The sequence below is a fragment of the Lithobates pipiens genome, unplaced genomic scaffold (assembly GCF_037356315.1).
Source record: "Lithobates pipiens isolate NorthernLeopardFrog02 unplaced genomic scaffold, aLitPip1_a1.2 Scaffold_18, whole genome shotgun sequence".
In the NCBI taxonomy this organism is placed as follows: domain Eukaryota; kingdom Metazoa; phylum Chordata; class Amphibia; order Anura; family Ranidae; genus Lithobates; species Lithobates pipiens.
In genome coordinates this window covers 511,874,401-511,897,760 of record NW_027507758.1, presented here as the reverse complement: position 1 = coordinate 511,897,760, position 23,360 = coordinate 511,874,401, and the positions used below count along the sequence as shown (strand labels likewise).

At 43.5% G+C, this 23,360-nt stretch overlaps 1 protein-coding gene across 1 annotated transcript in view; it reads right to left on the bottom strand.

Moving 5' to 3' along the window:
- Window positions 1-20,043: 20,043 nt before the first annotated feature.
- TRAPPC12 (trafficking protein particle complex subunit 12) overlaps window positions 20,044-23,360 on the bottom strand; it is a 201,709-nt gene continuing 198,392 nt past the window's right edge. The window contains exon 12 of the mRNA XM_077488729.1: window positions 20,044-20,460. Within this exon, the coding sequence (XP_077344855.1) occupies window positions 20,218-20,460 (243 nt within the window). The 3' untranslated portion in view covers window positions 20,044-20,217. The remainder of the gene's footprint in view (window positions 20,461-23,360) is intronic.

Genomic DNA, 23,360 nt, shown 5'->3' with positions numbered 1-23,360 from the left:
TATATTACTCATTGTTTCTTGTGCTCGTAATCTCCTGATGATAACGCCTTTAACCAGATCTTTTGGCATTAGATCTTCTACCCCCAACTGCTTCCTGATATTCTCTAAGCAAAGATAGAACGGTGCAACTACAAATGCACAAGGCTTAGTCAGGTCCTTTTCTATCCATTTCCATCTCACAAATTTCCATCCCCCCCAAATACCTGGCTAAGAAAACTGCTTTACTGCCCCCATGTAAAATCCTATTCACCAAAAGCAGATAATGAAGCTTTAAAAAAAAGTCCAAGTTTGGGAAGTTTAGCCCTCCCTTCTCCTCCCCTTTCATAATAGTAGCCCTTGCCAATCTTTCCATGTGAGAACCCCACAGGAAGCTAAACAGCTCTTTAGTAAATTTCTGCACCCACCTTTTCCCTGGCGGCAAGACTACACATGTGTAGAGCAAAAGGGGCAAGATCACGGCTTTCATAATCAAAACCTTGCCTCTTAAGGACAGGTCTCTCAGTTTCCAAAATCCCAGCTTTTTATTCATTTTTTGAAACAGATTTTGGTAACTAGTCCCACCACTTAAACTCTTGTCAAAAGTTACCCCCAGCACTTTGACTTCTTCTACATCCTGGAATCTGTCTGCCTTTAACTGGATTTCCCGACCTAGTTGACACCTCTTGCTCTTCTGCCAGTTAATGGACATTCCGGAGATGCCACAAAAGATCCTAAAGAGCAAACTCGCCCTATCAAGATCCCTCTGCGATGTCCCAACCACCACAATATCATCCATATAGGCCAGCACTTTTATTTTCTGATTACTACTACCAGGGATAGTAAAACCTTTCCATACTTTATCGAGTAAGATCCTCTGCAGTAATGGCTCCACCACAGATACAAAGGCAAGCGGGGAAAGGGGGCATCCCTGCCTCACCCCTGACTGTACAAGAAAGGGCTTACTCACATTTCCCCTTTGTACAGACCTTTAATTGCTCTTATCATTGTCGGCGGTAGCCCCATACTAGCAAGTACCTGGAAAAGAAACGCATGAGAGACCTTATCAAACGCCTTCTCCAGGTCCATGCTTACCACCACTAAGGCCTCGTTATGTGAATTAACATGGTAAATCATGTCCCTTAGTAGAACTAGGTTGTCTGCTATCCTCCTTCCTGGTATCGCACATACTTGGTGGTCTCCAATTAAACTAGCAGCCACATCTCGCATCCTATTAGCAATAACTTTTGACAGAATTTTGTAATCAGCATTGAGCAGAGAAATTGGACGCCAATTCCGCAAATCCCTCTTATCACCCCCTTTAGGGATCAATGTTATTGCTCCCTCCCTCATTGACTTACTCATCCTCCCTTCTTGATAAGCAAACCTCACCACCTCACACACCTCCTTACTCACCGTCTGCCATAATTTAACATAAAATTCCGCTGGAAGACCATCCTTACCAGGTGTTTTGTTGCAGGCCATACCTTTCACAGCGTCATATATTTCATTATCTTCCACCACTTCAGATAACGTATTAACTTCCTCAGGTGTTAGTCTTCCCTTTACCACATTACAATATTCCTCCATCTCTTCTTCCATTATATTTTGATCTCCTTTAAACAAATTCTCATAAAAGGACTTCACCTCTTCCACTACCTCGTCCCCTTCCACCTTCCCTTTAGGACCAAAAACTGAAACAAAAACTTCCCGTTTACCAAAAACGTTCTTAAAAAAGAAACGGGTGCACCTTTCCTTCTTTTCAAGATGCTCAACTCTGGAGTGGTATATAATCCTCTTTCCCTTCTCTTTCAGGATCCTCTTCCTCTCCTCCTGGACTTTTGCAAGTTCACTCCTAACATCAACACCAACGGATTTAAACTTATACAATGTATGTAATTTTTCCACCAAACCCTCCTCCCTTTCCTTTTCCTGTCGTGCTAGATTTAGGCCCCAAGATCTGAAAAACTGTTTAAACTTAAATTTAGCCCAATCCCACCAGGCTAAGATATCAGGGAATTCCCCCTTACGTCTTACCAAAGAACAGAAAAACAACTCAAAGGAATCTACTACTTTTTCTTCTTTTAACAAATTAACATTTAGTTTCCAAAGACCCCTTCCGAAACTAATTTTTTGATCTGCCCCAAGCGAAACCAATACAACGCGGTGGTCTGAAAAGGTTACATTTTTTGTCTTAAATGACACCGTTTACACTTTCTGAAGACAAAACAAAACTAATACGGGACCTAATTTCCCCTTTGTCTGAAAAGAAAGTAAATTTATCTGCCTCTGACCCCAACTCATGACCTACATCATATACCGTATATACTCGAGTATAGGCCGACCCGAATATAAGCCGAGGCCCCCAATTTACCCCCAAAAAAACTGGGAAACTTATTGACTCGTGTATAAGCCGAGGGTGAGACATGCCCGTCCATCCCTGTGTGTCCGTCCATCCCTGTGTGTCCGTCCATCCCTGTGTGTGTGTCCATCCATCCCTGTGTGTGTGTCCATCCATCCCTGTGTGTGTGTCCATCCATCCCTGTGTGTGTGTGTCCATCCATTCCTGTGTGTGTGTCCATCCATCCCTGTGTGTGTGTGTCCATCCATCCCTGTGTGTGTGTCCATCCATCCCTGTGTGTGTGTCCATCCATCCCTGTGTGCGTGTCCATCCATCCCTGTGTGTGTGTCCATCCATCCCTGTCTGTGTGTCCATCCATCCCTGTCTGTGTGTCCATCCATCCCTGTGTGTGTGTCCATCCATCCCTGTGTGTGCAGCCTTGTGTGTCCAGCCTACCTGTGTCCCGAGCCTGCGTTCCGCCTCCGTCCCGAGCCTGTGTGCTTCTGCCATGCCAGGATCGCCGCTCTTCTCGTCTGACAGACGGCATCGGCGCCTTGGCGGCCATTCCACTGTTCAAAAGCCGCGCCTCCGTCTGTGATAGGCGGAACACTCAATTTCCCAGCAGTCTGTGTTCCGCCTATCACGGACATCCTCTCATCCTCGTCCGTAGTATGAGGATGAGCGGATGTCCGTGATAGGCGGACCACTGACTGCTGGGAAATTGAGTGTTCCGCCTATCACAGACAGGGAGGCGCGGCTTTTGAATAGTAGAATGGCCGCCGTCTGTCTGCTCGACACGCTGATCGGGCAGGCAGACGACGATGACTCGAGTATAAGCCGAGGGGGGCACTTTCAGCCTCAAAAAAGAGGCTGAAAATCTCGGCTTATACTCGAGTATATACGGTAAACTAAAATCAGAAATCAAATTGTTTAGAGCTGTGGAAGTACTATCTAATGATACTGTAGAAGTACTTTGTCGCCCACACTCCTAATACAGTTGAGGTCCCCCACTACCAATGTGGGCTCCCTCCCTGGGAGATACAAAGCTAGGGTCTCCAAAAACTCAAGTCTCTCCCTCCTATTTGTTGGAGCATAGCAATTAAAGAGGCGTAACTTAAAACTAAAACAACTCAACTGTACTTGCAACAGTCTACCCGGGATTATGACCTTATAATTTAGGATTTGGACTTTACTGGACTTTACCATCACACCCACACCTTCATTCTTACTGGTACAAGCCACAGACCACACTGCCTGACCAAACTTCCATTCACTTGGTTTAGGGGCATTATTTAGCATACACTCTTGTACACATACCACATCCCCATTCAGATCACTTAATTCTTTAAATACAGCAGCTCTTCTATCTAAAGAACCTATACCTCTCACATTAACTGAAACTATACTGACCATCTGAATGTAGGTTAGGTGGTTTCTACCCTCCCTCCACGCCTATCTTTCCTTATCACCTCCATACCATCGGAATCCTCATCGTCGGTTTCCTCTGAATCCGAAACCATCAGGTCACCTGCAAGCTCCAGTTCTTACCCCGAATCCACCTGGTATGGAGGACTATCCGGCACTGGCTCCAGCTTACTTCTCTTTACTTTGCTTTCACCATCACTCTCCTCTCTTTCCACACATACCTTCTCCCTCTGAGCAGCCGTCATAGGCCAGTCAGAGCCAGAAGCCACATCCATCTCATCTACCCCCTCCTCCTGTGGTACCTCCTCCTCCATTTCTTGTTCCGCATTACATTCTACCACTTTGGACTCTATCTCTTCTCCACTGGCAACTGCTGCCAAGGTCTGCTCCACTCCCGCATCAGGTGTACTTCCTTCTCCACTCACCACTTTTCCACCACCACCACTTTCATCCAAGCCCTGATTCACCCCCTCCTCCCCCACTTACCGCAGCACCCCCTACCCCTCCAGCCTCTCTGTCCTGCCCCTCAGTTGAGGGCTGCAGGCTCACATTCTGCCTTGTTGCTGCGGCAGCGAACCTAGCACCCCTCGCTACATCTGCATAAGAAGCCATCTTGCCAACCGTATTCAAACTACATGTTCGGGCCTTGTGCTCAGTTGACCCACATAGGTCGCATGCTGCGGGCTTTGAACAACTAGCAGCCTGGTGACCTGGCTGCCCGCAGGTTCTACAGCATACTCCCACCTGACATTCATCCTTGGTATGCCCATATTTGTAGCACTGACGACAGAATTTAGGTTGACCAACATAAAAAAGGGAGCACCGGTTCCCAGCAATGGTGAAGAGAGCTGGGGGGTGCTTTACCCCCTCCATACCCTTCAGGGTCCTCCTTAAATTTTACTTTGAATTTGATCTTGCTTCGGTAAATCTCAAAAGGGTTATTTAACTTATCTCCCAAGCTCACCTCATAACAGTACCGAGATAAGAAAACACGGACCAATTGTGTGTCCATAAAAGGGTTAAACAAATGAACAGTAACGAACCTACTTCCAGGGTTGAATAGGAGTTCAAAAGTACATTTTGACAGCAGTTCGTTTCCTTCAAATACCTTCCGTCTGATATCTTCAAAAACTCCAAAGCAAATACTCTCGATAATAAAAGAAACATCATAAGTACCAGTTGCTGGAAAATCTTGCAAAGCGTAAATCTGACTCACCGTTACATTCAAAGTATCCTGTAAAATATCCACAACGATAGTTCTCAGAGTGACCTCCTTCACGAAATCTGGCTTTACCAGGATTCTAAGTGTGTTCTGAACTTCCCTCCGCGCCATGGTAACGCATCGGCCGTCGACCCACTAATCGCCCTCTCTCGTAACCTCTAGCAGCGTCCCACCCAATAGCAGCATGGGGTGTACCAATCAAGGAAACACCCCAAGGCCGAGTGGAACTGGTGCCTTCAGTCTAACCCTTCAACCACGACACTAAGATCGCAGCCAAAAGGCAGAGAAGTGATCAACCATTGCCAAGACCAAAGAGCTGTCCAAGGATGTCAGAGACAAGATTATAGGCCTACACAAGGCTGGAATGGGCTACAAGACCATCGCCAACCAGCTTGGTGAGAGGGTGACAACAGTTGGTGTGATTATTCACAAATGGAAGAAACACAAAATAACTGTCAATCTCACTCGGTCTGGGGCTCCATGCAAGATCTCACCTCATATAGTTTCAGTGATCATGAGAACGGTGAGGAATCAGCCCAGAACTACACGGGAGAATCTTGTCAATGATCAGCTGGGACGATAGTCACCAAGAAAACAATTGGTAACACACTACGCTGTGAAGGACTGAAATCCTGCAGCTCCCACAAGGCCCCCTGCTCAAGAAAGCACATGTACAGGTCCATCTGAAGTTTGCTAATGAACATCTGAATGATTCAGAGGAGAACTGGGTGAAAGTGTTGTGGTGAGATGAGACCAAAATCAAGCTCTTTGGCATCAACTCAACTCACCATGTTTGGAGGAGGAGGAATGCTGCATATGACCCCAAGAACACCATCCCCACTGTCAAACTGAGGTAGAAACATTATGCTTTGGGGTTTTTTTCTCCTAAGGGGACATGACAACTTCACGCATCAAAGAGATGATGGACGGGGTCATATACCATCAAATCTTGGCCAGGGCATTGAAAATGGGTCCTGGGTGGGTATTCCATCATGACCATGACTCAAGAAGAAGCACATTAAAGAGAAACTGCAGTCTGCTCACATAATTTGTAATAGAAACATCTTTGCCATGCTGAAGCTTCCCTCTAACCACTTTGCATATTGTTTTATATATATATATATATATATATATATATATATATATACTGTGATTCAGTCTTTTTCAAATATGCTGCAGAAATCTCCCTCCACCAAGTCTGTTCACTTCCTGGATTTACACAGAGGCACATCTCTAGCTCTGAAGCTCTCATTGGCCCTCTTATGACTCATCCCAGATTTTCCTTTCCTGGCAAACTCTCAGAGAGACAGCGAGCTGTGCATGATGTCATAAGCCTAGGCTTTTTACCAGACAAGAAACAGAAAATGGGCTGTATAAGGTATTTACTGGCAGAAAAAAAAAATGTTTTACTATCCAAAGTTAAAACAACAAGGGCAGAAGATTTAATAGATGAAAAGATGAAAAAAAATCACTGAAGTTCCGCTTTAAGTGTTAATGTAAAAAGTCCTTATAATAAACAAACCTGAAGACATCTATTAAATCTTAAAAAAAGATTTAATAGATGGAATATTGAACAATTGACTGAAGGTCCGTTTTAACCTCCATGGCGGTATTCCAGATTCTGGCTCGGGGTGACATTTCATTACCATAAGCAGTATTCCCGAGCCAGACTCGGGATCCCATCGCAGGATCTATGTAGGGGTTTACTTACCTTGTCCCCTGGACCCAGCGATGTCTCCCCGCTGTGATCTGCGAGCCGCCGTGTCTCGCTCAGTCTGTGACAGTGCCGACCTCCGTTCCCTGCGAGCATTGCGACCCACGGGGACGGAGTTCGACACCAAATTCAAAAAGTAAAAAACACAGTATAGATACAGTATACTATAATCTTACAGATTACAGAACTGTATCAAATAATTACACATCCCATTTGTCCCTAGTGGTTTGTCCAGTGTCCTGCATGCAGTTTTATATTACAAATACTGTTCTTTACGCCAGGAAACTGGAAATTGTCCATAGCAACCAAAAAATGTCAGTTTACATCAAAAGTGGTTATAGACCAGCTAGAAAACAGCAATAATAAAATTAGAATCACTTGCAGAATTGAGCGATAGTAATTCGTGGGGAAATTTGACCTCAAACACTAAAAGTAATGACAGCGACAATTCTGCAACTCAGCATATTTTTTGATTTGATTACATTATTGAATAATTGTTATTATTATTATTTGTTATAATTATTATAATATATATATATATATATATATATATATATATATATATATATTATAATTTATGATTTCATATTTCAAATGTTATCATACCCGGGATGTCTATTAGACTCTTGTTTGGACAGATTTAAGTGAATTATTTCTAAGAATTACAGGCCTACAATATAAAACGCCAAATTTCCATGCAAAATAATGGTACCGCTTTCAGCACCTAAAATCTGAAATAATCATACAGCCAGGGAGGTCCTGGAGTAGCCTAGCTAGTATCCAGCCCTTAATCCCATAGAAAATATGTAGAGGGAGCTGAAGGTTCCTGTTACCCAATGTCAGCCTCGAAACCTTAATGACTTGGAGAGGATCTGCAAAGACTGGGACAAAATCCCTCCTGAGATGTGTGAAAACATGTTGGCCAACTACAAGAAACGTCTGACCTCTGATTGCCAACAAGGGTTTTGCCACCAAGTACTAAGTCATGTTTTGCGAAGGGGTCGACTGATCATTTGTCAGTGGGCAAATGTACAAAATCAGCAGGGGATCTCAAAAAAAAGAAAAAAAAAAAAAAGAAAGAAGGCTATTCAAGGTATACGGGCCTCAGTGCCTGTGTGAATAAAGCACACTTAACTGAATTAGTTATAGGGTAACACCTAACTTAACACATGTGGTCAGGAATATTGATGCATCTGTTTTTTGCATTGTTCATAAACACAAATGTGAGGCAAGTACAAACCCTCAGAAAATACATCTTTTACTAATTTTAACTACTTAAAAGCCCAAAGGAAAACTAAACCATTATCCCAGCAGGCTTAGCTAATGATCAGATATGAAAATCCACATATAATTAAAGTGAAACTCTCACTGTGTTTAGGAAATATTCCCCTGCAGGCCGTTTGCATATCTTGTAAACATTTTGATAAACTTTATAGCTGATCCTAATCTGCCTCTATTCTGTATATACTATGACAGCCCAGTCCAGTGCATTGCTGTGCATAGTACACATTTTTAATAAACGTACTGTATGTATGCACATGCTTACATAGAAATGAACATTATACAAATGACCACTTACACACTTCCAAAACTGTGTGGTCTATCCACAAATTCCAGCGGAAGAGTAAACACCCTGAGCTTAACCATTGTCTACCAAGGTTTATAAACGTTCTGGTATTTAAGGGGTCAAGTAAACACATGGCTGATACGGCTGCTTTGAAGCAATTGTAAAGGTTCATTTTTTTTGTAGCTTTAATTAAAATAATAAAGATGGTGTACTTACCTGCTTTGTGCAATAGCATTGCACACTTCTGGGGACCCCTGCCAGCAATGTCTGTATCTCCTCTTCTGTGTCTGTCCCCATAGAAAACTGTTTGCTTTGGGAGCGTGCATGCAGGCTTGCTCCCGAGTCGGGCTGTGTGTGTCCATACACATACAAAGCTTGGCCTGGCCCCGCCCTCTGCTCCCTCCTCACAGTATTTAATTGATAGCAGCATAAGCCAATGTCTCCCTATGCTGCTGCGTCCTATGAGGAGAGGAACACAGACCAGCTCTTCTGCAGACAGACACAGCACAGAATTGAGCTAGGGTGCAGGCAAGTACCGTATTTATCGGCGTATAACACGCACCCCAAGTTTAGGAGGGAATTTTAAGGAAAAAAACTTTTAGGAGGGAAGTTTAAGGGAAAAAAAAACTTACATTTATATGCCCATCAGTGTCATCTGCAGCCTTGTCCACCATTGCAGCCTTGTCCACCGTTGCAGTCTTATGCAGCCTTGTCCACCATTGCAGTCTTGTCCCCCATTGCAGCCTTATGCAGTCTTGTCCCCCATTGCTGCCGTGTCTATTTTATTTTTTAAAAATGCCGGCCGGCCGCCTTCGGCTCTTCTCGGCAGCTTTCGGAAGCTTCCGAGAATGGCCGAAAGCTTCCGAGAGCGGCCGAAAGTCGCCTTGAAGAGCCGAAGGCGGCTGAAAGCTGCCCAGAGGCTCAGAATTTCCGGGGATCGGCGTATAACACGCACCCACGATTTTCCTCTGCTTTTAAGGGGAAAAAGTGCGTGTTATACGCCGATAAATACGGTATATAGGGAGGTAAGGGGGCAATACAAGTAGTGGAGCATTTTTTTTTACCCTAACTGCTTAAGGACTGCCCCACGGACATATACTGTGGCAGGGTGGCCCTTAAGTGCAAAATCATGTACCTGTATCTATTCCTTTTTTCGGCTCTGAGTGGACACATTAGAAGCCAATCAAGTGGTCCGGCAGACCAGATGTCTGCCAGAAACCCATCGATCGCTCAGAGAGGGCAGAACGGCAGTCTGCCTATGTAAACAAGGCAGATTGCCGTTCTACTAGTAAGAAAGACAGAGATCTTGTGTTTCTACTAAGCAGGAACACAGATCTCTCTTTCCTCCAGTTAACCCTTTTTTTTAGCACTGATCACTGTGTTGGTGTCACTGGTCCCCAAAAAATGTCACTTAGTGTCAGATTTTTTCACCGCAATGTCGCAGTCCAACTAAAAATCGCTGATCGTCGCCATTACTGGTAAAAAAAAATATTTATTATTTTACCAAAATCACGTAGAAGTAGTACATATTGGCCTAAATTTATGAAGAAATTTGATTTTTTTCTTATTGGATGTGTTTACAGTAGAAAGTAAAAATATATAATTTTAATTGTAGTTCTGTTTTTTGTTTATAGTGCAAAAAAATAAAACGCAGATGCGATCAAATCCCACCTTTTTGGGGGGAATAAAGGAGATCAATTTTGTCTGGGTACAGTGTTGCACGGCCGTGCAATTGTCCATTAACCAGTTGCCGACCGCCGCACGACGATGTACGTCGACAGCATGGCACGGGCAGGCATATTGGCGTACATGTACGTCCCTTGCCTCCCGCGGGTCGGGGGCCCGATCGGGCCCCCGCCCGGTGCCTGCGGCGGTCGGTTTTCGTCCGGGAGCGATCCGGGACGAGGGGGCGGCCATTCATTCATGGCCACCCCCTCGCGATCGCTCCCGACGAATAGGAATCCCCCGTGACATCACTTCCTCTCCTGTAATGTAAACACAGGAGAGGAAGTGATGTATTCTCTCCTCCGTGTCGGTATTTTTCGTTCCGACACGGAGGAGAGCGGATCGGTGAGTTGCACCAACACTCTACACACACAGTAGAACATGCCAGGCACACTCACACCCCCCCTTTACCCCCCGATCACCCCCCCAATTACCCCTGCCCCCCAGTCACAGTGACACCAATGTCATTTTTTTTTTTTTTTTTTTGCATTGGTGTCATTTGTGACTGTAATAACTGTTAGGGCAGTTAGGGTTAGCCCCCTTTAGTTCTAATGTACCCCCCTAACCCCCCCAATAAAGGTTTAACCCCGTGATCACCCCCCGTCGCCAGTGTCACTAAGGCTGGGTTCACATTGCAGCGGTTTATGAGAACGAATGTGATTCGCACCGCACTGCAGTGCAAATCACATCCGATCTCTGTGCGATTCGAGTTCAGCCATTCGCCGCACCCGCCGCACCCGCCGCACCCACCGCAAATTCGCACGGGACCCTTTTTTTGGCCCGCAGCAGAATCGGATCGCATGGGTGTTCACACCATGCGATCCGAGTTTGCAGATTGCACTGCGATATGCGAACTGATCTGGGGGTGTCAGTAACATTTCACTGACACTCCCAGCAGTTCGCATAGGGCAGTGTGAACTGCCGCCGGGAGGCATGCGATGCGGGAACCCACCGCGGATTTGCGGCGTTTCCGCATCGCTCCAGTGTGAACCCAGCCTAATAAGCGATCATTTTTCTGATCGCCGTATTAGTGTCACAGGCTACGCTAGTTAGGCAGGTAGGTATTTAGGTTCGCCGCAGCTTTTTATAGCGCCAGGGACCCCCATATACTACCGCATAAAGCCCCCTGATTGCCCCCTAGTTAACCCTTTCACCAGTGATCACCATATAACTGTTACAGGTGACGCTGGTTGGTTAGTTATTTTTTATAGTTTCAGGGCACCCGCCATTTATTACCTAATAAAGGTTTAACCCCCTGATCACCCGGCGGGTGTCATTTGTGACTAATAACTGTTAGGGCAGTTAGGGTTAGCCCCCTTTAGTTCTAAGGTACCCCCCTAACCCCCCCAATAAAGGTTTAACCCCGTGATCACCCCCCGTCGCCAGTGTCACTAAGGCTGGGTTCACATTGCAGCGGTTTATGAGAACGGATGTGATTCGCACCGCACTGCAGTGCAAATCACATCCGATCTCTGTGCGATTCGAGTTCAGCCATTCGCCGCACCCGCCGCACCCGCCGCAAATTCGCACGGGACCCTTTTTTTGGCCCGCAGCAGAATCGGATCGCATGGGTGTTCACACCATGCGATCCGAGTTTGCAGATCGCACTGCGATATGCGAACTGATCTGGGGGTGTCAGTAACATTTCACTGACACTCCCAGCAGTTCGCATAGGGCAGTGTGAACTGCCGCCGGGAGGCATGCGATGCGGGAACCCGCCGCGCATTCGTGGCGTTCCCGCATCGCTCCAGTGTGAACCCAGCCTAATAAGTGATCGTTTTTCTGATCGCTGTATTAGTGTCACAGGTGACGCTAGTTAGGCAGGTAGGTATTTAGGTTCGCCGCAGCTTTTTATAGCGCCAGGGACCCCCATATACTACCGCATAAAGCCCCCTGATTGCCCCCTAGTTAACCCTTTCACCAGTGATCACCATATAACTGTTACAGGTGACGCTGGTTGGTTAGTTATTTTTTTATAGTTTCAGGGCACCCGCCATTTATTACCTAGTCTCACTAGTGTACCCCTAAATTTAGGGGTGTCTACTTTCCAAAATGGGGTCATTTGGGGGGGGGTTTGTGCCATCTTGGCATTTTATGGCCTTCAAAACTGTAACGCCCTTAGAAAGCCTGAAGGCGGTGCTTGGTTTTCAGGGCCCCGTACGCGGCTAGGCTCCCAAAAAGTCCCACATATGTGGTATCCCCGTACTCAGGAGAAGCAGCAAAATTTATTTTGGGGTGTCATTTCACATATGCCCATGGCATGCGTGAGCAATATATCATTTAGTGACAACTTTGTGAAAAAAAAAGTTTGTAATTTTCCCGCAACTTGTGGCAAAATATAAAATATTCCATGGACTCAACATGCCTCTCAGCAAATAGCTTGGGGTGTCTACTTTCTAAAATGGGGTCATTTGTGGGGGTTTTGTGCCATCTTGGCATTTTATGGCCTTCAAAACTGTAATAGGTAGTGAGAAGTGAACTCAAAAATTTACGCCCTTAGAAAGCCTGAAGGCGGTGCTTGGTTTTCGGGGCCCCGTACGCGGCTAGGCTCCCAAAAAGTCCCACATATGTGGTATCCCCGTACTCAGGAGAAGCAGCAGAATTTATTTTGGGGTGTCATTTCACATATGCCCATGGCATGCATGAGCAATATATCATTTAGTGACAACTTTGTGAAAAAAAAAAAAAAAAAAAGTTTGTAATTTTCCCGCAACTTGTGGCAAAATATAAAATATTCCATGAACTCAACATGCCTCTCAGCAAATAGCTTGGGGTGTCTACTTTCTAAAATGGGGTCATTTGTGGGGGTTTTGTGCCATCTTGGCATTTTATGGCCTTCAAAACTGTAATAGGTAGTGAGAAGTGAACTCAAAAATTTACGCCCTTAGAAAGCCTGAAGGCGGTGCTTGGTTTTCGGGGCCCCGTACGCGGCTAGGCTCCCAAAAAGTCCCACATATGTGGTATCCCCGTACTCAGGAGAAGCAGCAGAATTTATTTTGGGGTGTTATTTCACATACGCCCATAGCATGTGTGAGCAATATATCATTTAGTGACAACTTTGTGTAAAAAAAAAAAAAAATTTTTTTTTTTGTCATTATTCAATCGCTTGAGGCAAAAAAATAAAATATTCAATGGGCTCAACATGCCTCTTATCAATTTCCTTAGGGGGTCTACTTTCCAAAATGGGGTCATTTGGGGGGGTTTTGTACTGCCCTGCCATTTTAGCACCTCAAGAAATGAGATAGGCAGTCGTAAACTAAAAGCTGCGTAAATTGCAGAAAACGTACCTTAGTTTGTAGATGTGACAACTTTTGCGCAAACCAATAAATATACAATTATTGACTTTTTTTTTACCAAAGACATGTGGCTGAATACATTTTGGCCTAAATGTATGACTAAAATTGAGTTTATTGGATTTTTCTAATAACAAAAAGTAGAAAATATCATTTTTTTTCAAAATTTGCGGTCTTTTTACGTTTATATCGCAAAAAATAAAAATCGCAGAGGCAATCAAATACCATCAAAAGAAAGCTCTATTTATGGGAAGAAAAGGACGCAAATTTTGTTTGGGTACAACATTGCATGACCGCGCAATTACCAGTTAAAGCAGCGCAGTGCCAAAGTGTAAAAAGACCTCTGGTCATTTACCAGCAAAATGGTCCGGTCTGAAAGTGGTTAAAGCAAAGCAGTGTTGCATCACAAAAAAATGGCCTGCTCAGGAAGGGGGTAAAACCCTCTGGGTCTGAAGAGGTAAAAGTATAACTAAAGGCAAAACTGATTTTTGTGTTGGATATAGTGGAGAAGGATTAGGATTAGAACCCCTATCAGTTTTTACTGTGGTCTGTGCCCCCGTTAGGGAGATTCCCCCTCTCTATTTGTCCTGTTTACTATTATCATTGAAAGTGAAAGGAACAGAAAATCACACATTTTGGGTTGTCCCCAGAACAGTAATAGAGGAGAAATCTTCCAATACGGACACTGTTTCTGGTTAACTCGAAGGTGGTGGTGGGGACAAGAAATTCCCCTAATTTGGAGGGATTTCCTCTTACTTCCCGTTTGGCTATGGGACAGGAAGTGAAGGAAAATCTCTGCAATAGGACACAGATGGTGAAAAAAAAAAAAATCCAACAGGCGTTATAACCCTCCCTTGCTCTATCCAAAATGGAAAAAAAAATGCCTATAGTTCTACTTTAATACAGGGTCTGCGTTAAAGTGATTATAAAGGTTTTATTTAATTTATAAAAAAAAAAAAAAATGCTATGCTTACCTGCTCTGTGCAATTGTTTTGCAAAGCAGCCCCGAACTTCTTTTTGGGTCCCCTGCCAAAGGTCCTGGCTCCTTCCCCCTTTCCAGTGCCCCCAAATTAATAGTAAGCCTCTATTGTCCATTCACAGAGCATGAATAGGCCCCGTCCCCGCTCTCTCTTCATTGGCACACTGGCTGTGATTGACAGCAACAGTGTACTGTGTGAGCCAATGAAGAGAGAGAGAGAGAGAGACCCAGGAGAGCCACTGGTCCCATGCCCATCCTTCTCCACTGTATCGAGATGGGGCTCAGGTAAGTATAAAGGGTAGGCTGCACCCAGATTTTTTTTTACCTCAATGCATTAAAGGTAAAATACCTTCTACATCAGGGATTTGCAATTAGCGGACCTCCTGCTGTTGCAAAACTACAAGTCCCATCATGCCTCTGCCTTTGGGTGTCATGCTTGTGTGGCTGTCAGAGTCTTGCTATGCCTCATGGGATTTGTAGTTCTGCAACAGCTGGAGGTCCGCTAAGTGCATATCCCTGCTCTACATTAAAAAAAAAAAACACTTGGTAAAAATGTCTTGGCTTTACAAACACTTTGAACTTGGTATTGACTTTTAGAGCCGGCAAAAGACTTTAAGGTAAAAGGGATTTGAGAGGCTCTAGCTCACTTTTATGGGGCTCTGAAGCACAATCTGTGCTTCATTAGCTGCAGCACTGGGCAGGAGAGACATTGGTAGTCTACAAGATCCCCAATGTCCCCATAAAGACAACCTGGCCATAGGGATAGTAATAAAGATAGTCAAATTATAAAAAGTGTTAAAATCTAAAATTATAATAAGTGTGTGTTTGTAAAGAAAAAAAAAAGCACCCTCGGTGCACACACACCTGCATATAAACATATTGAGTCACATATACAAGTCTGCCAGTGTGAGAGCAACATATTTAGGGTCATTATTCAGTTAACTCCAGACTTGTAACCTTTTAAAGCAACGGCTATGGAGAATTTCAGATACTATTGTTTTGTGGAGATTTCACGGGCACACACAATTTTAGGTCTTCACGTTTGGTATCCATTTACTCTACGCAATCTCATCTTTTATATTTTGGCAAAAAGTGGGTATATTATTGTTTTTGTTTGCACTAAAAATTATTTTAGTGTATTTTTCCTGAAAATTAGTTTGATAAATAGCTGTGAAAATATGCAACATAAAATATAATAAAACGTAAAAAAGGTCAACTTGGCATATGTAACCAATAGTATGTGTTAATGTTTTAAAAAACTTGTTGGTGATGATATATGTATGTGGGGGTAGCAATATTTATTACATATGCAGACTGTAACTTCTTGCTTTTGCTAGTGTTACACAATAGTTGTGTTACATAACGCCTGGTACACAGTGTTTTTTTTTTGTTTTTTATATAATTTTTAATTTAATACATTTTTAATTTTAGACAATATACATAAAAGAAATTGAACAGAAAAAAAATGTGGTTATCTTATAGAAAAATCAATTTCCATTATCAAGGATCCAAACAGACTCTCAATCTACTTCTGTACCAGAAATCGTATGTTCCTCTTATAACCTGAGTTTTCTTTTTCATTCAAACCAGCAGACTGAGCGAAAAACAAAAACAGAGGAGCTTGGGACGAGACCCTGTACTAACAATCTGATGTTAGTATAGCGATCTCCCTGCTGAGCTATTGTGTTCTGATAGGGGGACCTCCCCCCTGCCATTGGCTGCGAACGCTGATTAGATGCTCATTTTCTAGCATGCCCGTTCGGCCAGCTTCTGTCGGGCAGGCTGATGTAAACACTGTCCGAATGTTGGCTAGTTTCTGTTGATCTGGCCGATATTTGGGACGTGTGTACCAGGCTTAATTGTGTGGTTGATCTCTTTTTCTCAAATAGTTCAGAGACATGAACAGTAAAATGCACCAAGAGCTCCCTCCAGTGGCTGAACTACAAATATCTACATTTAACCCTTCACTGCCAGGGCCTGCTCTCCACTTTTCATCTGAGGCGGCTACACCATTTTTTCACCTTTTCACTTAGAGCTTTTTAGAGTTTGTGAAAGACCTCCCAAACCGTACATTTGAAAGCACAGGACTGGTAGAATAAAAAGGTAGTGCTACGGATTTTGTAGGTCCTGTGATGGCTGTGTAAACCTGGTATTAAAATTATTATTAACGCACACAGACACAACATGATCTACAAAATTCCCAGTAAATCTAAATGTTGAACTTGGATCAAGTAAATAAATAAAAAATATTTGTAAAATTGAAGTTGTGCCTTTTTACAACCAAAAACGAAAATGTATTTTATTGGGATTTTATGTGATAGACCAAAACAAAGTGGCACACAATTGTGAAGTGGAAGGAAAATGATAAATGTTTTTTTTTTTTTTTTTTTTACAAATAAATATGTGACAAGTGTGGCATGCATTTGTATTGAACCCTCATTACTCTGAAGCCCCTACTAAAATCTAGGGGAACCAATTGCCTTCAGAAGTCACCTAATCAGTAGGTAGAGCCCACCCGTGTGTAATTTAAGCTCAGTATAAATACAGATGTTCTGTGACGCCCTCAGAGGTTTGTTACAGAGCCTTAGAGAACAAACAGCATTCTGAAGGCCAAGGAACACACCAGACAGGTCAGGGATAAAGTTGTGGAGAAGTTTAAAGCAGGGTTAGGTTATAAAAAAAAAAAATATCCCAGGCTTTGAACTTCTCACGGAGCACTGTGCAATCCATCATCTAAAATAGGAAGAGTATGGCACAAGCGCAAACCTACCAAACCATGACCGTCCACCTAAACTGACAGGCCGGGCAAGGAGAGCATTAATCAGAGAAGCAGCTAAGAGGTCCATGGTAACTCTGGAGGAGCTGCAGAGATCCACAGCTCAGGTGGGAGAATCTGCCCACAGGACAACTATTAGTCGTGCTCTCCACAAATATGGACTTTATTGAAGAGTGGAAAGAAGAAAGCCATAAGAGATCCTGATTGCAGTTTGCGAGAAGCCATGTGGGGAACACAGCAAACATGTGGAAGAAGGTGCTCTGGTCAGATGAGACCAAAATTGAACTTTCTGGCCTAAAAGCAAAACACCATATGTGGTGGAAAACTAACACTATGCATCACCCTGAACACACCATCCCCACCATGAAACACGGTGATGGCAGCATCATGTTGTGGGGATGCTTTTCTTCAGCAGGGAGAGGGAAGCTGGTCAGAGTTGATGGAAAGATGGTCGGAGCCAAATACAGGGCAATCTTAGAAGAAAACCTATTAGAGTCCGCAAAAAAACTGAGACTGGGATGGGGGTTCACCTTCCTGTAGGACCACGACCCTAAACATACAGCCAGAGCTACAATGGAATGGTTTAGATCAAAGCATATTCATGTGTTAGAATGGCCCAGTCAAAGCCCAGACCTAAATCCAATTGAGAATCTGTGGTAAGAAAATTGCTGTTCACAGACACTCTTCATCCAATCTAACAGACTGAGCTATTTTTCAGAGAAGAAAATATTTCACTCTCTAGATGTGTAAAGCTGATAGAGACATCCCCCAAAAAGACTTGCAGCTGTAATTTCAGCAAAAGGTGCTTCTACAAAGTATTGACTCAGGGGGGCTGAATACAAATGCACTCCACACTTTTCACATATTTGTAAAAAAAATTGAAAACCATTTATATTTTTTCTTCCACGTCACAATTATGTGCCACTTTGTGTTGGTCCATCACATAAAATCCCAATAAAATACATTTACATTTTTGGTTGTAAAATGACAAAACGTGGAACATTTCAAGGGGTACGAATACTTCAGTTCAAGGTACTGTATTGAGGTGCAAACAATAAATGGCACCAAAGCACACCAACAAGAACATACATTGTTGTGTGCTGCAGCAATGAGCTTGATATTGAGGTGGGTGGAGATCCATTTCTGGTTCATTTTAAATCATTGTTTTATTTGTTTTTTAACAATATTGTGGGGTGGGGGGTGCCTCTGATATTTTACTTTCAAGGTAGAGAAAGTTTGAAGACACATAGTCCCCATTCTCTTTATCCTCTGCAGCCCAGCACATACCTCTTGCAGAGCACTACCTGTTCACCGACACTTGGAAGAGACAGTATACATGCCATTAATGCTTATGACCTCTTCAGTTGTGAATGCACACCAGAGTGCTCAGCACATTACTTGTACATTCAGGAAATTCAAAGCATTGGTAAATATGAGAAACATTACTATTACTGATCCTCCACTCGCCATCATGTCCTTCCCACTTGGGAAACCTGCAGTCTTCTCCCCTTTCACAGCTTGCTGTCCCTGCTGGTACAGGGGAAATGGAGGACGGGCATGCAGCTGACAGTGGATTGTAAAGGAAAGATGATTGTGGACACACTGCAGAGTGGATCTGTGTTTAAGGGAACCCTTCTGTTGTAAGTGGTTACAGAGGCTACCACTTAATTATATAGCACAGTAGGGTTCCTAGGAATACATTTCTGTAGTGTCTAGAAAACTCATTGGAACCCCACAGGCTTCATGACCATAAAAGCAGCTGACTGGTAGGATTTCCACTTCTCAGATCCAGATTAAAGATACACTCTAACCATCTTACTGTAGTGGATGACATTTTGGACAAAATGTCATAGGCATGTAAATTTAGTTTTTGCCTCAGAACTGTAGGGGTTCAGAGGGTTAATTACATAGGTTGGCCTTAAAATCAGTCTAGCCGGGCTGTGTTTGGAAGTTCTGCCTGGTCATGTGAACGGTGAGGTGCACATGACAGGCCAGAACCAGGCCTGGTTGGATGTTTAGGTAACAGCCTTCTCTGAACCAATCAGTGGGAGTGCCGGGGCCCATTGAGGAGTCTGGGAAAGGGTACTTAAGAGGTGTGGGTCATGTGTTCAGGAAGAGGATTTCGTGAGACTGGTGTGGTCTGTTCTGGTTCCAGGCCCCTAGTAGACCCGTCTGGTCTGGGGAAGGGATCCGTCTGTTCCCGAGTCTCGAAACCTACTGGTCCAAGGCACAGTGTCCGGGTGTGCTCTCGGCTTGGAGAGGCACCTCTCTGGGTGGAATTAGAGACTTTGCTAGACCTGCAGTTCAAGGTGCATGAGTTCTTCACCTGTGCCCTCTGTTCCCACCAGAGACTGTGTTATTGGATGTTACTACTTCAAAATAAAACCTTTGTTAAAGGACTTCATCTGTGTCAGAGTTCAAGTTGTTGGGTATCTACCCTGGGAACCCCTAGATGTGGAAGAGCAGGCCAAGAGAAGGTAACTGTTAAAGCCCAAAAAGTCAAGGCCGCCCAGCAAAGGTTGTGGCCGCTACATTACAATGTTGTATTTACAAAGAGTCAGAGGACACCCTACCTGTTGAGTGGCTCCTGTTTTCATACTGGTCTTGATCCTCTGCAGCTGGCTGCTGATTTAGTACACCTATGAGGTTGCCCATATATAGGTGGAATCTGAATCCATACAAATGCATGCCACCATTGTTAATACTTGCAAAACTGAACTTTTTTTTTTTATTATGGACTGTAATCCTGTGACAAGAGTCTGTAGTCCCGCCTTGAAGCCCTGTGAAAAGCTTGTTGAATCTATCTCCAAAAGGTAATACAATTTTTGGTCGGGATGAGACTTCTTTCTCCTATAATCTAACACCGATATAACATGCATATTACAAAAAGAAAAAGCAGCATTGTGTTCAACAGAAGAAGAAGGTGCTACACGCCGACAGGTCCTCTAACATATCCCCCTAAATAGGATGAAATATAGATGACATGTTATAAGCAGTACAATGTGATACAAAAAGAGACCCTGAAAAAAGAGAATATCCATTGTTTATTTGACAAAGTACATAGCATAGACAAATTTCAATCCTATTATCCTATTTAACCTGGGAAGCCCATTTACATTTTCCAGCAGTAATATATACACAGGAAGGACTTTTTCCTTGCAGTCTTTTCTCAGTGTGAGGAGATGTAGCAGCAGCAGAATTATAGCAGCTTCAGACACTGAGTGTTAAAGCTGTCACCTTCCTTGACAGCTACCGCCTCCAGCAGGGCTTGCTTCTTCTGCATACTGCGTGAGGACTCCAGCTCATACATAGTTGTCAAATTGAAGAGAACGCTTTCGTGAAGATAGTGTTTGGGATCCTGCTGAACCAATCCTTCCAGATGCCTGAGGGATTCCTTTAATTTGCCCAAATAAAGCAGGCAAACGGCTGCATTGTTATTTGCCTGGGAAAAAAAAAAAAAAGCAGTTTTGGGAATGAGGTGGAACAATAAAGCAGAGATCGATAACCTCATCAATGTGCTCACTGCGGCACAGCGCCACACAGCTTTGCTGCATTCCTAAACCAAGCAACACTGCGTAATCTGATCAACCTGTGCTAATGTTTGAGGAACACCATTCCTGTTCACAACTGATAACTCTATACCAGCATAGGGGGAGCTGGGAAGCTATGTCTGCTCATTACACACACAAAATACTGTATATTACATATATACTCTACACATACACAGTTTCTTCTGCTGCAGCACACTGTTTTACAATTCCTTAATGCAAGGCTATGGGTCTGTGCAGACTAACTGAAAGCAGTACAGTAAGGAGTTGTGTTACTAAAACTGGAGAGTGCAAAATCTGGTGAAGCTCTGCAAAGAAACCAATCAGCTTCTAACTTCAGCTTGTTCAAATAAGCTTTGACAAAAAAAAAAAAAAAAAAGCTGAAAACCGTATGCTTTCTATGCAGAGCTGCATCAGATTTTGCACTCTCCAATTTTAGTAAATGAACCCCAATGTAACCTATTCAGTAACTGATTATGGTGTCCATTTATGAAGCAGTGAAATCTATTCACTGCTTCATTCTCCAGCATTTGCGGAGGAGATCTTTCTCCTCTGTGTGCCCGTTTATGAAGCAGAGTAGATCACTTCACTCTTGGAGGAGTGAAGTGATCTACAAACACTTCCTACACTGGAGAACAGCCCCTAATACTGGAATACTGAGATTACAGCACCAGAAATTCACCGAAACACACAGGCGTCGGTTTATTAAGCAGTGCTAAATTATTATTACTCAATACACTGACAGACAGTGTCGTTAATGTTAATAAAATAATGAGCCCCCCTACATAATAAATAAATATATTATATATATATATATATATATACATATACACACACACATTTTATATTATATTATAAATATATATATATACACACACATATACATACATATGACAGGGGGACATGATTACAGTGTTGGGGGGTCTGAACGAGGCATTGGGAAGTTGAAAATCTTCCCCTTTCCTCCTAAGATCCCCCGGGATTCTCTCTTCACTCCCCGATTCTCCACCTCTGAGCTGGTGAATCGGGGAAGTGAATTATGACTCAGATCGTCAGTGAAGCACTGAGATTGCAGCTTCATAAACTGGCCGTTACTGTGTCAATCAATGTGGATTCTCCATGTGTCTAGATAATCGGTGGGAGAACATGTTCAAACACTTCTCCCCCGATTATCTCTGTTTCATAAACTGTTTATGGACTGATCAGTGGCAATCCTCGGGATCACTGCTGATCACCGCTTCATAAACGGGCACCTTTATCTCAGCGGCTGCCAAGTGAGTATGTGGACTGTGCTTTGTTGCCTAATATACAGATGACCAACAATGGGAATACTCAAAACATGATAAAAGCAGATATAAACCTTAACTGACATTCTGTCCGCTAAAGCACTGGGTAGCAAACAACTGCTATTTTCTTTTTAATAAAATATTTGTTTTTGTCTTATCTTTTTATCCTCTGTTGTATCTCAGCACTGCAGATCTCCCTTAGCCTATTTTCAGGCACTTGCCGTCTACATGCATGCACTCCAGAGATGGCTGTGTGCCATTTATAAGAGCCTGTTTTCTGATTGTGACAACAATGGATCATGCCAGTGCAATGTGCTTGGTATGGTCACTTGTAGTCTCAAAAGTAAGAAAGTGACAGGGTAGCAGTTAAGTGTTAAGGGTTGCCTTCAATCATTCAGTGTTAATGTCTGCTGAAAGATGTGGTTTACCCTGTACTCCTCCGACCCATGCCAACACAGGCAGTCTGTGTAGTGCTTTGCAATGCCATTCATTTAAGATGACAAACAAAAAAGCCTGCAACACATCCATACTGCAGTGTACCATAATGCACAAGCCATGCATTGTGGTGTTCTGCATTACAAATAGGTGCTGATCCAGGTTTTCATATGTTGTTGTGCACCCATTTGGAATGGGCTGCCTTAAAGCAGAACTGCAGTGATTTTTTTTTTTTTTTTTTTATATTACATTAAAAGATGAACTAAATAAGGCAGCTTTTGCTGCAATACTCGCCTTCTATTCAGAGGCCACCTCACAGTACATCAGTATCACAAGCAGATGCTTTGATTGGTCACTTAGGCCCCTTTCACACTAACGTCCCGTTCAGGCCCGCCTGTCAGTTTTTCAGGCGGACCTGAACGGGTGCTCCATAGAGCTCTATGGAGCGTCGGATGTCAGCGGTGACATGTCCGCTGACATCCGACCCGCTCCGATCCGAAAAAGTGTGACGGAGGAAAAAGCTATTTTTCCATCCGTCTGCGGATCGGATCGGGTGACGACGGGCACTGCGGTCCGTCGTCATCCGATCTCCCATAGGGGAGAGCGGCGCTGTGACAGGTCCGTCCCTGCACAGTGTGCGGAGACAGACCTGTCATCTCCCTGCTCAGCGGGGATCGGCGGAGTGATCCCCGCTGAGCAAACGGACATCCACGGGGCGGATCAGAACTGATCCGCCCCGTGTGAAAGGACCCTTAGGATTGACTATATATCTTGAGACTTTTCCCAGTAATGCAGCTCCGCTAAACACAACCAAGTAGGGATGGACTTTCTCTGATTAGTTGGCAAAATATTTTTCATGGTTTCAAGTATCCTATAGGAATGATGTGCTTTCTATTTAAAGGACCACTACGGAAAATAATATTTAGGCTGCATTCTTTTTTTTTTTTTTTTGCATTATTGTAAAATGTCTGTACCACATGATAGCAACGCAAGTAAACATAAGGGAAAATGTGGTGTGCTGTCATTTTTTAAATTGGTGCCTCAATGCTCATATACAATAAGCAAAAATGTAC